The sequence below is a fragment of the Scylla paramamosain genome, chromosome 10, assembly GCF_035594125.1.
Source record: "Scylla paramamosain isolate STU-SP2022 chromosome 10, ASM3559412v1, whole genome shotgun sequence".
Taxonomy (NCBI): Eukaryota; Metazoa; Arthropoda; class Malacostraca; order Decapoda; family Portunidae; genus Scylla; species Scylla paramamosain.
In genome coordinates, this window is record NC_087160.1 from 552501 (window position 1) to 570000 (window position 17500).

At 42.3% G+C, this 17500-nt stretch overlaps 2 protein-coding genes and 1 non-coding gene across 3 annotated transcripts in view; 2 read left to right on the forward strand and 1 right to left on the reverse strand.

The window, feature by feature from the left end:
- Positions 1 to 14170, forward strand: part of LOC135104035 (homeobox protein DBX1-A-like) — a 20454-nt gene extending 6284 nt beyond the window's left edge. Inside the window, exons 2-4 of the mRNA XM_064010912.1 lie at positions 4661 to 4780; positions 6270 to 6496; positions 12914 to 14170. Coding sequence (XP_063866982.1) covers positions 4661 to 4780; positions 6270 to 6496; positions 12914 to 13393 — 827 coding nt within the window. The 3' untranslated portion in view covers positions 13394 to 14170. The remainder of the gene's footprint in view (positions 1 to 4660; positions 4781 to 6269; positions 6497 to 12913) is intronic.
- LOC135104036 (uncharacterized) overlaps positions 1 to 17500 on the reverse strand; it is a 143891-nt gene that overhangs the window by 61959 nt on the left and 64432 nt on the right. The window contains exon 4 of the mRNA XM_064010913.1: positions 16120 to 16137. Within this exon, the coding sequence (XP_063866983.1) occupies positions 16120 to 16137 (18 nt within the window). The remainder of the gene's footprint in view (positions 1 to 16119; positions 16138 to 17500) is intronic.
- Positions 6773 to 6854, forward strand: Trnas-gcu (transfer RNA serine (anticodon GCU)). The gene has a single exon. It is a non-coding gene; the product is annotated as a tRNA-Ser (tRNA).

Genomic DNA, 17500 nt, shown 5'->3' on the forward strand with positions numbered 1-17500 from the left:
ATAATTACTCCAAGAAATAGAAATAACTCTGTTCCCTTATAACTTCTTCATTAATCACTATTACAGAGGAACAGCGAATAATTAATGAACTGATTCTGAGTTCGATTACTAAATAACACATGGCAATATTTTTTTTGTTGACATTAGCGAAAGTCATACGCATTCATAAAGATTTTTCCTCTCCTATTTTCTTGATATGAATATTTCTCTCTCTCTCTCTCTCTCTCTCTCTCTCTCTCTCTCTCTCTCTCTCTCTCTCTCTCTCTCTCTCTCTCTCTCTCTCTCTCTCTTCCTACCTTCTAAAATTTTGTTACTACTTTCTAAAATTTTTACTATATTTTCTTTTTGTTCCCCTCTTCCTCCTCCTCCTCCCTTTTTTTTATTTCAAGTTTTTCTCATTTAGCTATTGTTTTTTTTCTGTCTATTCTTTACCTCCTCAATTTTTATGTCTTTTTAATAATATTACTCCTCTTTCCTCTTTTCCCTCTGTGTTTAGTCTTTCCCCCTTACTCTATATCTGATTGGCATTAAATCTCTATGCCTTTTTGTTCCTCTTCCTTACATCCTATTTTTTCCTTCTGTTCTCTAGACATTCCCTTCTCTCTCTCTCTCTCTCTCTCTCTCTCTCTCTCTCTCTCTCTCTCTCTCTCTCTCTCTCTCTCTCTCTCTCATTCAATCTTTCCTCCAAAATTCTTTCCTCATTACGTTTTCGACCATTTTTCTTTCCTTCCACCTCCATCATTATTCTTTCCCTCCTTTTCACCTTTATCTCAGTTGGTTCTCTTCACTTTATTCTTCCTTTATTTCCTTTCTGTGTATTAAATTCTTTTATCTATTGCTATTTCCTTTTTCTTCCTGCTTCTGCTATTAGTGTCACTCTTTTAAATGGTAGGATACCTCTCCTTAGCACATTTTGCTATAGAGTACTTAGTATATTATAAAATGGAGAGAAAGGGAGAAGGATATGAAGTTTCTTTTGGCCGTTCTCTCTCTCTCTCTCTCTCTCTCTCTCTCTCTCTCTCTCTCTCTCTCTCTCTCTCTCTCTCTCTCTCTCTAAATATTATAACACTCTGAAATTCCGATAAAAGGATTCGTTATTCATTTATTAACCATCGAGTCAATAATTATTTCCCTCATGTATAATTTTTGGGACGTTGATGAGAATAATGACGATGAACAACAAAAGCGACGAAAAAAAAAAGAAAAAAAAAGTTACATGAAAACGAAAACAACCCAAAACACTTTCTTGCGAAACTTTGAGATTATGCATATTCAGGGGTTCCCATGGGTGCTTCATTAATATGCTCAGTGAGGGGCCGCCACACACACACACACACACACACACACACACACACACACACACACACACACACACACACACACACACGGGGTCAAATTGTATTATATTCCACGCTAATTACACGGCCATAAAAAAGGGTAATAATAAACCAGAGTTACAGTAGTACACCTTTCGACTCATATGCGTAATTATTCCAAACCGTGCAGCCTCAGTCCGACCAGCGAACGACATGTGTAGTGTGTAATGAATTTAGAGCGAGAACAGAACAGCTAAAAAATATATAAAAAAAAGGTAATAATAGTAATAATAATAAATAAAATAAATAAATAAGCAAATCAACGAAAAATGTGCAGAATGATAAAGTAAAGGAAAGTAGCAATGCACAATGTAATGAGTTCAGATGAAAAAAAATATTAAAAGGAAAGTAGAGAAGAAGAAAGAGTAAAGGAAAGTAACAGTGAACAGTAATGAGTGTAATAATTTTTTTAATGAGAATAGTAGAAGCAAATAAAGAACAATGAGAGCAAAGTAACAATAAACAACGGCGCGTGTGAATAAAAAAAAATAGTAGAAAATAAAGGAAGAGAAAAAAGTAAAGGAAAGTAGAAGTGAAAAGTAATCCATGTAATCAATTTAGAAGGAGAATAATAAAATACGTAAATAGAGAGAAAAAAAAGTAAAGGAAAATAATAATGAACATCGATGTGTGTAATAGATTTGGAAAGAAAAAAAAAACACACACATAAACGAAATAAAGTAACAAAAAAAAAAAACCAGCAATGATGTAATAAATCTAAGAAGAAAATCACATAAAAAGAAAATTCATAAAAAAAAGAGAAAGAAAAAAAAAATGAATGACTTGAATGAGAAAGAAATAAAAATAAAAAAAATGAAGTAACAGAAAATAGAATGCGCTACTAAACTCAAGGAAAAAAAAAATTAAAGGGATAAAATAAAAAGCATATGAATGAGAGTAGCAGTTGTATGAGGAAGAAAAAAAAAAAAAAAAAAAAAACCGACGCAGTAGACGTTAGATAAAATTAGCAGTACACAGGATAAATAAAAGGGAGAGGTAAAAGGAAAACGGAAAATCTAAAAGGGTTTGAATGAGAATATAACGACTCCGGTAGTGAATATAAAATAAGACTACACAGCTAAATTAAAAGTGTAAATAAAGGAAACGATGAATAACTAAGCTGAATGACGGTTAGAAGTGAATAAGGAAGAAAACTAGGACTGCGTGGATAAATCAAACGAGGAAGAAGGGGAAAAATAAAATAAAAAGTTGGAAGATAGAATAAAAAATGAATACAGGACACTCATCGATGCATTAGAAACGAACCGAGACAAAACACAATACCAAAGTCAAAGAAAATTAAAGAAAAATGTAAGTTTAGAAATTGAACAACGCGAAAGACAATGCAAAGTAGGAAAAGGAAAATACAATACAAGCTGATGGTTAGCACAAAAGATAGAGAAGACATATGGATGCTCAAAATAGAGAGAAAAAAAAATCACACAACTTAAGTGCAGCTAAAATAAAGAAACAATTAAAAGTAGAAGTCGTAAATGAATGACATGAACAAAAATATATAAAAGGAAGAGGAAGAGAAATTTCTTAAGTCTGGTTGGCGTGGGATTGAAGCAAGGCAGTATTTGATAATCTAATCTAACTACAGCTCATTACGTATTGACTCAAGTACGGAAGTAGTCGTTCACTAAAACATGAACGAGTGATTTCTTAACATTAACACTCTCTCTCTCTCTCTCTCTCTCTCTCTCTCTCTCTCTCTCTCTCTCTCTCTCTCTCTCTCTCTCTCTCTCTCATGCCTCTACAGTAAGTTACAATAATGAGATTCCTGGACTGCTGTGAACTGTAGCGCCGGGAAGACAAACAGTTACTATTCCGTGGTTGCGTTTGTTCTCAGCACGTCTCTTTGTTTGTCTTGCATCCCCATCACGGACTGTACGTAGGTGTGGTGCGGTTGTTAGCTTGTCCGTTAGAGATCGTTTTGCTGTGATTGTTGTTATTGTTATTATTATTATAATCATTACTGTCGCCTTTTCTTTTATTTTCTTCAGTCATAATACCAGTGTCGATGAAGATGATGATGATGATGATAATAATAATAATAATAATAATAATAATAATAATAATAATAATAATAATAATAATAATAATAATAATAATAATAATAGTAATAATAATAATAATAATAATAATAGTAATAATAATAATAATAATAATTACTGCAACAGCAACAACAACAACAACATCAACAACAAAAATGATAATAACAATAATAACAATAAAATTACAACAGCGTTATGTTCATTTTACCTAAGCTCAATATTTTTCTTTTATTTATTTATTTATCTATTTTTTTTTATTTTGTCTACACTTTTAAGTTCCTCTCTAGCGAATTTACAAGAATTTCGTGTTTTTTCTATCTTCCGTGGCTGGCTTCGTTGGGAGGCTTCACTCAACACACCTGCTTCTTTACTGAACTAATCGTAAATAACGCAAAATTGAATAAGTAAGTGAATATTAAAAAGAAATAAAAGCTTATGCTCATTTACTAACGGGATGCAGTCAAACAACAATGATGTATTCTGAAAGCTCACAGTGGATTTCCTTTTTCATTATACTTGTCTTAATCATTACGAGAAAGACATCACCACCATCACCATCACTTCCACAATCACCATCACCCTTTTTATCACTGCCATATTCCATTACTTTCCTCTTTCTATCGTTTTATGTTATATTCTTCCTTCTAATTTGCAGCGCCTTATAACTTCCTTGTTGCGGTGAGGTACGTAACTCAATCAATCAATCAATTAATTAAACTTTTCCTACGCTAAACGTTTTATAAAGTACACATTCTCTCTCTCTCTCTCTCTCTCTCTCTCTCTCTCTCTCTCTCTCTCTCTCTCTCTCTCTCTCTCTCTCTCTTAAGGTACGGATATTTGCAACACAGTGCTTGTTTTACTAAGCTAAAGTTTGCAAGTCCAATCTTTGCTGGCAGCAGTTTCTAGGTGGGAGAGGCAGCGCTCTTTTCCCACTGCTGACCGGCACCTTATCTATGACCTCGTTGTTGGGGCGTAATAAATCAATAATTCTCTCTCTCTCTCTCTCTCTCTCTCTCTCTCTCTCTCTCTCTCTCTCTCTCTCTCTCTCTCTCTCTCTCTCTCATATCTTATCTCTCCTACTTGATCTTTTCTTCCAATTATGCTTTCCTCAGCATTCTTCCTCTATCTTCTGCTCATTTATCTTCTCATCATCTTATCATCTATTCACTCAGCTTCTTTTCTGTACCTGGTATTTATCCATCCACCTCCTTCTCTTCCCTCAAACAGAGAGCGTAAGCAGCATAGGAGAGCGAGCTGCTGCGGTTCTGCCTCAGCTGGCCCGGCCCCGACCCATCCTGCATTCACCACTCCAGCCTCTTATGTCCTGCCGGCCTCCCTACCTGAGCGGTGAGTGAGAGGGCTCGAGAGGGGTGAGAGGGGAGTGTGAGAGGGGTGAAGAGGGAGTGTGAGGTGATGAAAGGAGGCGGGGACACACGGGGACTGGCTGAGAAGCAGAGGAGGTATGAGGAAGCTGGTGGTTCGTTGTGTATTTAGGTGATGAAGAGGATGTGAAGAAAATGCGTTAAATGGAAGAAAGAATGTGAGAGAGAGAGAGAGAGAGAGAGAGAGAGAGAGAGAGAGAGAGAGAGAGAGAGAGAGAGAGAGAGAGAGAGAGAGAGAGAGAGAGAGAGAGAGAGAGAGAGAGAGAGAGATAGCGATAGTGGAGGGAATAGGAAGGTAGGAAGAGAAGCATGGATGGATTGGTGGATGGATCGATGGTGAAAAAAATACTGGTCTTAGGATGGTATATATACATACATACATATATAAATAGAGAGAGAGAGAGAGAGAGAGAGAGAGAGAGAGAGAGAGAGAGAGAGAGAGAGAGAGAGAGAGAGAGAGAGAGAGAGAGAGAGAGAGAGAGAGAGAGAGAGAGAGAGAGAGAGAGAGAGAGAGAGAGAGAGTGATGAATGAACAGTGCTGAGTGAAAGATGACAAATTAACGTTCAAATGAGCGAAACTTTATGAAGCGCAACAAAGGGAAGACAGTGAGATGAAAAGGAGAAGTGATAAAGATGATAATTAATGAGTTATCTAATAAAAAAAAGATAACTGAGACAAGACAAGATAAATAAACTAATAAGATCATTTTCTCTTTCCCTCTTCCCTTCTGTGTTATCTGTTTTTTCTCTCTTCTTTCTCTTCTCATCTTCTGTCTTATTCTCTTCTTCATTCTCCATCATTACTCATTATGCTTCTCATTTATTCCTTCTTTTTTCATTTCTTCCTCCTCATGTGTTGTCGTTCCTCCTCTTTCTCCTTTTGTTTCTTTCTTTCTTCGTATTTCTGCTTCTGTTCTTGTCTTCTCTTGTTCTTGTTCTTCTTGAACCTCCTTTGGCTTTTTGTCTTCTACTTCTTACTCCTCCTCCTCCTTTTATCTCTTATGTTTTTGGTATTTTTCCTTCCTATTTTGTTTTCGTCTCCTTGACTGCTTCTCTCCAAATTCTACTGCCGTTCAACCTTTATTCCTAATTCTTTTTCCCCTTTTTCTCCTCTTCACACTTCTTTTCCTCTTGTTCTTGGTGTCCTTTTCTTCGACTCTTTCTCCTGTTCCTCTCCTTATTCTACTTCTTTCTACTTCTTCTTTTGCTTCTCCTCCTCCTTTTTCTCCTCCTCCTCCTCCTCCCCTCCTCCTTTTTTCTTTGTTCTTTCCCTCCTATTTCGCTTTGTACTCCTTCTCCTCTCCTGATTCGATTTCTTTCAATTTCTTTTATTTACCCCTCCTCCTCTTTCTCTTCCTTCTTTTTTATTGTGATTTTTTCCTACTTCGCTTTCTACTCCTTTTCTTTTTGGCTTCCTCCTCCTCCTCCCCCTCCTCCTCCTCTTTCTCTCACAGTGTATGGTAACGTGGGTGCCATGGCTGGGGTGCCCCTGCCAAGCACCTTCCCGTGGGCGGCGATGGGAGTGGGCGTACGAGGCAAGCCGCGGCGGGGGATGCTGCGGCGGGCGGTGTTCAGTGACTTTCAGCGCAAGGGGTTGGAGGATCGCTTCCAGATGCAGAAGTACATCAGCAAGCCAGACCGCAAAAAGCTGGCTGAGAAACTGGGCCTCAAGGATTCACAGGTAAGATTCTAACTTAACCTATGCTAACGTACCCTACTCGTAACGTAAGCTAACCTAACTCAACCTAAAGTAATGCAGTTAAAAGGAGTGGTGTGTAGTGGAGTGATGGGGATATAATATAGAGACGAATTGAGAGACTAAAGAGAGGCTTAACAACAGTGACGCGTAAAGTGGAGTGGTTTAGAGGGAAGAGATAAAAGAAATAGAGACTAAGAGTCGGGACTAACAGTAGCGGAGTGGAGTGAACAGTAAATAGTTTAGAAAGGAAAGAGTTGAGGCGAGGTGGCCGAGTGGTTAAGGCGTTGGACTGCTAATCCAATACGGTTTCCGTGCGTGGGTTCGAATCCCATCCTCGTCGAGCCAGAGGAGATTTTCTTTTGGAAGATGCAAGGGTCAGGAACTACTGGAGGAGACTCGTACATGACGCTAACTCCTGACTATAGGCAGACGGCTGAAGGACAAGTTGAGGGAAGTACGTAGAGAGGAGGGTAACAGGAGTGAAGGGTGAAGTGAAATGGAGTGGGGGGAAGTGGAGTTGTGGGCATATAATTTAGAGAGGGACGAGTTGAGTGGAGTAAAGACAAGAGAGGGGAGTAGCTAGGGGAGTAAGATTGAGGGGTGAAGTACCAGATGGGTGAGGAAAGTCAAGCGAAGGGAGGGAATGAGAGGCGAATGACTGTATGTCTGAAGGGCGAGAGAGAGGAAAGGGAGGAGGGAAGGAGGGCGGGGTGGGGAGACAAGAGGGGTACGAGACAGTCGAAAAAGAATTCCTGGGAAGGTTTTTTTTTGCTCACATTCTGCGGGCGTGTGCTGTGTAATGACCGGTGTAGCGCACAGCCAGCGAGACACAGCAGGGCGCGCGGGACCACAGATCACACTCTACATAGACGCAGGGACGAAGTCTTAAATGTACAGACGACCGGGGAAAACGAAGAAAAAGAAAAAAAGAGAAAAGAAGTGAAGATAGTAAAAACACCTCTCCCCACTCACAACCTTCATAATTCTGCTTACTTGTGTATAACAATGTACAGGAGAGACGCAGCTTTTCACATCCAATCGTCGATAGAGGAAAAAAAAATAACCTATTTCACCTTAGTTCACGCACAACCTTCACTACATCCGATTCCTTGCATACACGTGGCTGATAAGATAAATTAGAATAAACACATCTCATTGTAATTAAGCCTGAAAATACTTTTAAGTACAGGGTAGCTAAATTGCCCTCCATTTTTTTAGAAATCTTTCTTACTTTTTTATTTAAACAGACACCTTTGATGGCTTTTTTCTTTCCTTTATTTTTTCTGGAGGGGAGAGGGAGGAGTGAGAAGCTCTCGTCTGACCTACAATAAATCCAGCAAATTCTTCCCGGAGAAAGACAAAATAATGACCAGTACATAACTTAGGCAGAACAGGCAGATCTGTTTCACGAGATACCACAAAAAAAATATTCATAAATCTGATTTGCAATGGTGTCGTTAAGTCGGATGACCTTTTCAGCTTCATACGGGACTCTCTCGCTCTCTAAAAAGGTGATTATAGCAAACCAAGCAACACACTTTGTATCAGGGCGGAACTTAACGTGCAGGAGGGCCAGGCAAACTTAACTTAGCCACTAGTAATTTAAACAGCTAGATAATTTATGTATTTGGCAATTCCATAACAGCTTGTATTTCCAAACCCTATGGCCTCTTATAAAAATGAAAGGCCACAGAGATACCATCTAACACTTTCCCATTAGTTCCTCTTTCTGCCCAAAATAACTTCATTAATCTTCTCCAAACCGCGATACATTTGAGAATACGATTTTATTTTGACACACAAACAGGAAGAGAGAGACAGGCAGGCAGGCTTACTCTCCTAGAAGTGCCTAGAAAATACGGACTACAATTTGACAGACACACAGAAAGGCAGGCAGATAGACAGACGAACTGACACACACACACACACACACACACACACACACACACACACACACACACACACACACACACACACACACACACACACACACACACACACACACACACAGTAGTAGCAGTACATCTTATACAATAACAAACAACCAGGCAGCGCACCACAACACATTTTTCAGCGGCAAACATTTCACCTTCACTCGCATTCACGCCGGCCACTAAATTATCATGGGAGGGGGGCAAAAATATGATTACAGGACAACCCTTCCGCTCAATCAGTGCTTCCGGATCGATGGACGTGGGCCGAAATATACATTAATATACATGCCTATGGTTGAGTGAGGCCCAACATGGTATAACAGTGTAATAGATTAACCAGGCCATTAACCACAAAGCCACGCACAGGTAGGGGCAGCTCGCACAGGTGGGAATAGGGGAGGTGCGGTGACGAGGGAGTGGGAAGGGATGGAGGAGAAATAGAAAGGTAGAGAAATGGAAGAGAATGGGGAAAGAGAGAAATATTATGGGGAATGTGGGGGAAAGAGGGGCAGGGGAGGGGAAAGGAAGGGAAACAGAGGAAAGAGAAGGAGTAAAAGAGAGGAATGAGGAAAAGAGGAAGGGAGAAGGGAGAGAAAGAATTGAAAGGGAGAGGAAAGTAGGACAGAGAAAGGGAAAAGTGGAAGGAAAAAGAGTAAAATCAAGACGAAAGAGGGGATAAAAAAAGGTAAAAAGAAAAAGAAAAAAAAACAAGAGAAAAGGAAAAAGGAAAGGGGGGAAAGAGGAACGGGAGGAGAGGAAGGGGAGAGAAAGGGAAAGACTGACTGACTAACTGACTGACTGACTGACTGATTGACTGAAGTTAGGCATAGCTACAGAATAATATGCCACCTGAAGAGAAGGGAGGGAAGGGGATAAGGGAGAGGAAAAGAGGGAGGGAGGGAAAAATAGGAAGGGAGAGTTGAAGAGGGAAAGGAAAGCAAGAAAATGTAAAGATAACGAAAGGAAAAGAAGAAACAAAATAGAGGAAGAATCGATTTGAATAAATGACAAGGGAAAAGGACGAAGATAAAAACTGAAATGAGGAAGTGAAAAAATAAACAAAAAAAAATACATTAAGAAAAAGAAGAAAACGGATAAAAAGATAAATAAGACGAATGACAATACCAGAAAGGGATGAGGAAAAAAAGGAAATAGGAGAAAAAAAGAGGAAGGAAAGAAATATATAGAACAAGAGATCAATGTGTTCCATTTTTTTCTCTGATCGCTTTTCCCTTGTCTTTATCCTCTATTTATTTTTTCCTCCTATTTTTTCCTCTCCCTACATTCATGTATTTTTCCCCTTTTATTTTCTTGGATAATTTTTTTCCTCTCTCTCTCTCTCTCTCTCTCTCTCTCTCTCTCTCTCTCTCTCTCTCTCTCTCTCTCTCTCTCTCTCTCTCTCTCATATGTCTGGTTCCATGTAGTATTTTTTTTTTCTGTCCTTTCACTTCCCCTCTCCTTCCTTTTATTTATTTTTATTTTATGTATATTTTTTTTTATTTCTCAGTTCATTTATTCATACAGCATTTCGATTTTTCAAACACTCAATTTCTCCTAAGATTTATTTTCCTTTTAATATTCGCCCGATCGATTTATTTATTTCCGCCAGCGTGAAAGAAAATCGTGGAGGGGAGGAGGAGGAGGAGGAGAGGAAGGAGGGGAAGGAGAAGGAGGAGGAGGAGATTAAGAGGAGGAGGAGGAGGAGGAGGAGGAGGAGGAGGAGGAGGAGGAGGAGGAGGAGGAGGAGGAGGAGGAGGAGGAATAGAAGCATGGACGTGGACGAGACAATATTGGCGTGAGACGTGAAAGTGATGTGGCAGGAAGGCGCGGCGGTAGCGTGTAGCTTGGAGGAAGAGGAGGAGGAGGAGGAGGAGGAAATTAGGAGAGACAAAGAGTAGTAATCACCAAAGCCACTACCGTCGTCGGAAGAAAGGAGGAGGAGGAGGAGGAGGAGGAGGAGGAGGAGGAGGAGGAGGAGAGCAAGGAAGATCGAAAGACTAGTAATCGACTTCACCTTCGTAGTCATCACCGTCGAAAAAGAGAAAAGAAAAAGAAGAAGAGGCAGAAGATAAACCCTAGAAATAGAAACCCCAAGAAAAAAGGAGAGTACCAGAAGGGAGAACAACCCCAGGAGAAAGAGGAAGAGGAAGAAGAGAAGAAGAAGGAACCCTAATAAAAGGAAGAAGACCAGAAGAACCAACCAAGAGGAGGAGGAGGAGAAGGAGAGCCAACCCCAGGAGGAGGAGGAACCATAAGAGGAGGAGGAGGAGGAGGGAGGGAGAGAGCAATACTCAGCGTCTCATCATTAGCAACATCAGGATCACGGTAAGGAGACAGCTGGGACCGACACCACGGCTCCCTTTATTTATTACGCCGATATTATAACTGCCGGAGGGAGAGAGAGAGAGAGAGAGAAAGAGAGAAAGAGGGAGAGGGACGGGTGAGAGAGAGAGAGGGAGGGTTTTCGAGAGGGATGGACGGGATGGATGGACGCAAGGGAGGGAGGGAAAAATTGAGTGTGAAAGATGAACATAGTGAGAGATGAAGATACAAAGGAAGAAAAATAAAGGAACGAGGGAGGAGGAGGAGGGATAGAAGGAAGTTGAGGGGAAAAATTAAGGAAATGTGAGAAAAAAGATAGTAGAGGGAAGTAAAAGAAATAAAAGTGTAGAGAAGAGAATAAAGAGAAAGGGATGATGGAAATTTGAGGAAGGAAGGAAGGAAGGAAGGAAAGAAGGAAGGAAGGAAGGAAGGAAGGAAGGGAGAGGGAGGGAAGTGATGGAACTTTAAGATTTAGAAAGAGAGAGAGAGAGAGAGAGAGAGAGAGAGAGAGAGAGAGAGAGAGAGAGAGAGAGAGAGAGAGAGAGAGAGAGAGAGAGAGAGAGAGAGAGAGAGAGAGAGAGAGAGAGAGAGACGTACGAGTATAGACATAAAAACAGCTCCGTAGACAAAAAATAAAAAAAAAGGGTAGATGAGGACATATTTTCTCTCTCTCTCTCTCTCTCTCTCTCTCTCTCTCTCTCTCTCTCTCTCTCTCTCTCTCTCTCCCACCCCGCCTCCTCCAAAAGATCACGTAATGATAACGATGCAGGAATCCCAAGGTGCTCACGACTCCCCAAGCACATCACGCTTGCTCGACTCACTCCGGGCGGCATCACACCATTAAACTCTTCCTGCACAACACTGCGCCTTCGTAACCTCGTCAGCAAATGAACATATAAACCAACACGACGATGACGCGCCGATTTCGCTGCGCAGAATCACCTCATGCGCCCGATTCCCTTTGTAATGTTTTTATTTTATCTTGGTGGGCCGCGTGTTGCTCCAGTCGTGATTCCTGCAGCGTCTAATAAGGATTGGCTGGCTCCTCTAAACTCGACTCAACGCTGCAGTAACAAGAATAAAAACAGGAATCGTAATGGGGAGCACTTTAGCAACAGCAGACGCAGTGGTAGGCGGTGGGAAAGAGCAGCACAAAATAAGCACAATAACATAAGTTTGTCGGTAACTTTGGTCATGCAATATTGTGCAACAGTAATGGCGACTCGGAGCAAGATGGCCAACATAACAAGTTCAACCACTAAACTACAACGCGAGCAAGGGTTGGTGCCGCCATTACCGCGTTGGGCGGAGCGGCGGACACACACGCAGTTATTATCACCGACAATAACCATTAGATGCGGCAACACTAATATAATTAATGTTTTTTTCTTTCTTCTTCTTTAATGTTAGTGGTGGCGGCGGTGGTGGTGATGGCGGTGGTGGTGGCGGGTTGGGAAGCTTGTGCAAACTACACGGTTATTTTTCTCCCTTCCACGTTGCTTCTCTCCTTTCCTCCTCTCCTTTCTCCGCTCTCTCTCTTCCTCCATCCCCCTGCCAGTCCTTTATTATATCTTCCTTTTCTTACGTTCTTCCCTCTCCCTCCTCTATAAATCTCCAGCGGTCATAATAACGCATTTGTCGAGTTAACGCCCCACTCCATCACCGCACAGCTGCCGCCAATCACCGCGCGCCTTACAACTTCATCGACCACTCAGAGGGCGTGTAACAGAGCTCCTTCCACACGTCACGTCCCCTTGGCCAATCACGGCTCGACTTGTCCCCTTTTTGAAATACGACTAGCTTTAAGAACGCCGAATATCCGCATTGTTTTCGTATACATCGTCGATAACATTTTGGGGAGTGTGGCGCGAGTAGACACACGTCCTCATCGACTGTGTGCTCGACACTGGCTCAATTGTCCTGCCACGGCAACGTTTATTTGCTTATATCACGACGGGCGGCTGGCGTGTGTTGTTCCGTCACGACCATCAGTCACTGCCTAAGTGACTGAATGACTGAATGACGACCAGACTAAAGTGATGCTGAGCTGGTGTTTCCATGTGTCCTCTCCATTACCCTGGCGGGCGAGGCGTGTGTGCCGCCCTGTCTCCCTTGCTCACCGCGTTGTTCTGGTCTCTTTCAGGTAAAGATTTGGTTCCAGAATCGCCGGATGAAGTGGAGGAACTCCAAGGAGCGGGAGCTGCTGGCGGCGGGCGGCACACGCGAGCAGACGCTGCCCACCAAGAACAACCCCAACCCAGACCTGTCTGACGTGGGCGAGGAGCAGCGACCCCCGACCTCCGTGGGACCCTCGCCCTCCGCCAAGGACGATCTCGCCCTGCAGAGCGGGGACGGGCCCCAGGACTACCAGGGGCGGAGCGAGGACGAGTCTGGCTATCTTGGCCAGCAGGGCCGCCCCGACAACTTTGGTCCCCCGCTGGGGGCGTCGCTCCCGGCTAAGATCCAAATCAAGGACCTCACGGCACTCTCTAGCTTCGGGAAGTCGGCGGCCGCGAGCTTCCCCTTCCCTTACCAGGACGCCGACGCCGACTACTCTGACGAGGATATCAACGTGACCGACGAGATGGGCGCCTCCAACAACGAGGACAGCGAAAACGACTAGTGGCGCGCCCTCCTCCAGCAGAAGGTTCCTCGCAGCTCCTGGGGTCTCGAGGAGGCCTGAAGTGGCTTCCGAGGTCATGTCACTGTTTTCCCCCAGTAGGGTCACCATGACCCATAAAACTTTACCAGTGTCAAACCCGTGGTGGTCGTTGCCTTGACGCAGCGGGTCAGGTCCTTCCGAAGCTGCGGCGTCGGGGGTCACGCGGGCTTGTCTCCCCTTGGTGTCGCCGACTGGCAGTCTGGGCGGCGGCACTGCAGGCACGACCAACGCAGCAGCCCGCCACCGCCGCCCTCCACGCCCGTCGCCTCGCGCTCCTCGCCTCGCGGCACGAGCCACGCGTCCATCGGCCCTCAACAAATCCTTCGCGGCCTGGCGGGGTTCAGGGGGACGACAAAATAATGAAGGTGTAAATTTCCTACCCTGCTCCTCCGCCCCCTCCCACCCCTCCACGCGAGGCGCCCCGGCACACTGGGAAGGAGCGTATGTGTACCTGTACTTCTGACCTGACCAGCTGCTCGGCCTCGACCGCCACCACCTGCGTGTGTATTATTCTACTGATAATATTGTGATATACGATCATATGTTATCTTTCTACGCTTACTGTCTCCTACTTCTCCGTAATAGCAATCCTGATTTTGTAAATATAAGTTTATGCCTTGGTGCGCTGGGTCGCTGGCGAGAGAGAGAGAGAGAGAGAGAGAGAGAGAGAGAGAGAGAGAGAGAGAGAGAGAGAGAGAGAGAGAGAGAGAGAGAGAGAGAGAGAGAGAGAGAGAGAGAGAGAGAGAGAGAGAGAGAGCGTAAAAGACAAGAAAAAGTTTTAAAAATTCGATTAGGAGGTGATTTTTCACATTTTCTTTCTCTCGCTCTAATTCCTTTACCTCTCTCTCTCTCTTTCTCTCTCTCGCTTCCTCTCCCCCTGCCTCTATCCCTGCCTCCCTTCAACCCTCCTGCTCTCCGCTTCACTCATCCTCTTTCACTCACTCTTGCTCTTCCTCTCCCTCACCCTCCCCTTCAGTCCTCCCTCTCCCTCCCTCCATCATTCCTCCTCTTCTTTCCTCCTTCCATCGGCCCCTCCAGATCCTCCTCGGGGGAGAGATGTTCCTCCGACCTGACCACCTCTTTGATCCTCTTAATGCTCCTCTTGCCACACACAAGAGGAGGAGGAGGAGGAGGAGGAGGAGGAGGAGGAGGAGGAGGAGGAGGAGGAGGAGGAGGAGGAATGGAGAGAGAGGAGAACGGAGAAGACGAAATTGAGAAGCACAAAGCACTATAATAAAACTGAGAATGGACGGAAAGGAAGAGAAAAGAAGATAAAGAAGAAGAAAAAAAGAGAGAGGAGAGAGAAGAGGAGACAGAAAGTTTAAATACACGAAACATAAACATGAACCTCGAAATAAAATGTAAAAATGTGAAGAGAAAAAGAAGTATAAGAAAATAGAAGATAATAGAGACGAGAATTAAGAAAAAAAGAAGAGATGAAACAGGAAAGGAAGGTGCGAAGAGAGACAAGTAGAAAACGAGAAATAAGACGCAGGAATGTTGATGACGGAAGGAATAAAGAAAGAAAGAGAAAATAACTGAAGTGAAAGAAAGGCAGTGAAGCAAAGGTTGGAAAATGCTGAGGATGAAGTGAAAAATCCTCCCTCCTCCTCCTCCTCCTCCTCTTCCTCCTCCTCCTCCCCCTCTTCTTCTTCTTCCTCCTCCCCCTCCTCAAAGCCTAAAGGAAAGAGTCTCACGTCAGAGACAAATAAAATAAATAAATAAGACAATAAACAAAACAAAACCAGAAAACACAAACACAACTCTTCATTTACAATTAATAAATAAATAAATAAAGCAGGAAATTTAAATCACTTGTAAAAAAAAAAAAATGTAACACAACAAATAAATAACAATCAAATATTCAAACATTAACGGAAATTAGCGTAACTATAAAAAAATAATAAATAAATAAACTCGAAAAAAAGGAAATCACGCCGTACATTTTTTTTCCTTTTAAGTGAAATGAAAGTAAACAGGAAAAAAATGAAAGAGAGAAAGGGAAAAAAAAAAAGAAACACGGGTACGGATGCGAGTGTTAATTAGAGTAAATCAATAAAGTGCAACAAAGAACAAAGAAAACCAGACGTAAAGAAGAGAAGAGCTTCAGCATCAGGAGGGAGAACAAAAGAACATCGAGGGGGAGAGGAGAGAGGGAGAGGAGACAGGGAGGAGAGTTAAGGCGAGGGGAGTGAAAACCTCGTGCTCTTTCTCTCTCTCTCTCTTTCTCTCCCTGTCGGTTCATAACAAAACTTTCTCACCTCATTTTCTCTCTCGTCCGCGGAGGCTGCTGTGTGTGCGAGGCGTGAGGGGAGGCCACCAGCCACAGCCAGCGACTCACACGCACACGCACACGCACACGCACACACACACACACACACACACACACACACACACACACACACACTAACAAAAATCAAATATGAACATAAGTAAAGACAAAAGAATCAAACATTAACATCAATAAACACACACACACACACACACACACACACACACACACACACACACACACACACACACACACACACACACACACACACACACACACACACAGAAAATGGGACTACGAGCTTGACTCAAATCCTTTAAACCACACACACACACACACACACACACACACACACACACACACACACACACACACACACACACACACACACACACACAGATACACACTTTCTTACCCCCGGCATCTTGTCACCCTGAAAAAAAGAACAAAAAAATACAATAAACATATCATAATTAATTAATGGTGTTTGTTTTCCTTTAAGTTATCTAATTATTGTGTTTATTTCAGATTTGTCTAAGTGAGGAACATTTTTATTCTCTGTAAAGTTAAGGAAAGAAGGAAGAAAAGGAAGAGAAAAGGTGCAACGTAGCAAATTATAAAGATACGTGAAAAATTCGAAAATATATGAAAACGAACAGTAAAAAAAAAAAAAAAAGAATGAAAGTAAACACACATGAAAGACGAAAGCATGCAAGAAGACGAGACGAAAATAAACACAACAGAGGCACTACAAAAAAAAAGATAAAAAAACAAAATATATGAAGATAAACAAAATGAATGAGAAAATGAAGAAACTGATAGAGAAAAAAATAATAAAAATACAAATATTAAGATAAACAAACATATTAAGCTTAAAACAATGTAAATAAACACCTGTGAAAATATACATTTTTCTCCTCGAATCACTCAGATACAGGAACAGAAGAAAATCCGCATGCATTAAAGGAAGACGTGCTGTGATATTTGCAACAGAAGACGCAGAAGACAGAGTAAACAGAGACGGGCAAGCTACAGTGAGGTAGGGATAGAGAACAGATAGAGAACCATAAAAGCAATAGATAACAACTCTGGTTTTTAATCCCTGTCAGCTGCCTTGTAATGCTCGGTTCATGCCACTGTTTTGCCAGCTGTTCTTTTCACGTGATCAGCTGCCGCCCTCATCCCCCTCCCGCAACCACCTCGCCCCTTGGATGTCTGGATGGGTGTCGATCACGAATGCATGAAGTGATAACAGGGTGAGTACATCGATACCTGAATGCATGAATGAGCAGACAGATTTACTAATGCATGGACGGGAAGGTGACTATACAAATGCGTGAAGTACATGAGAAGAAATAACTGAGCAAATACGATGCAATGATGGGTGTTTTTGAAGTGATGTTCGGGTGAGTATATGGTTAAAATAACGTATGAACGGGAAGGTGGAAACGCAAATATGTCGGGTTATGAGAGGAGGATAACTAAGCAATTAATTAACTAGGTAATTAGGGAATTAATGAATAGATATCAGGGTTAGTAGTGTATCGATATAGGAATGCATAAATGGGCAGACAGATGTACTTGCTAATGCAAGGACGGAAAGGTGACATTACAATTACATGGAGTAAATGAGTCCATATAACTATGGAAATATGATTCACTGATGGATACAGAAATGCAGAAATGAGCACACATTTAAATTACTGCATGGACGTGAGGTGAAAAATACTAATGCTTACAATATATGAGCAAATTGAATACATATATAAATGCATGAATGGATGTTTGGGTGAGTG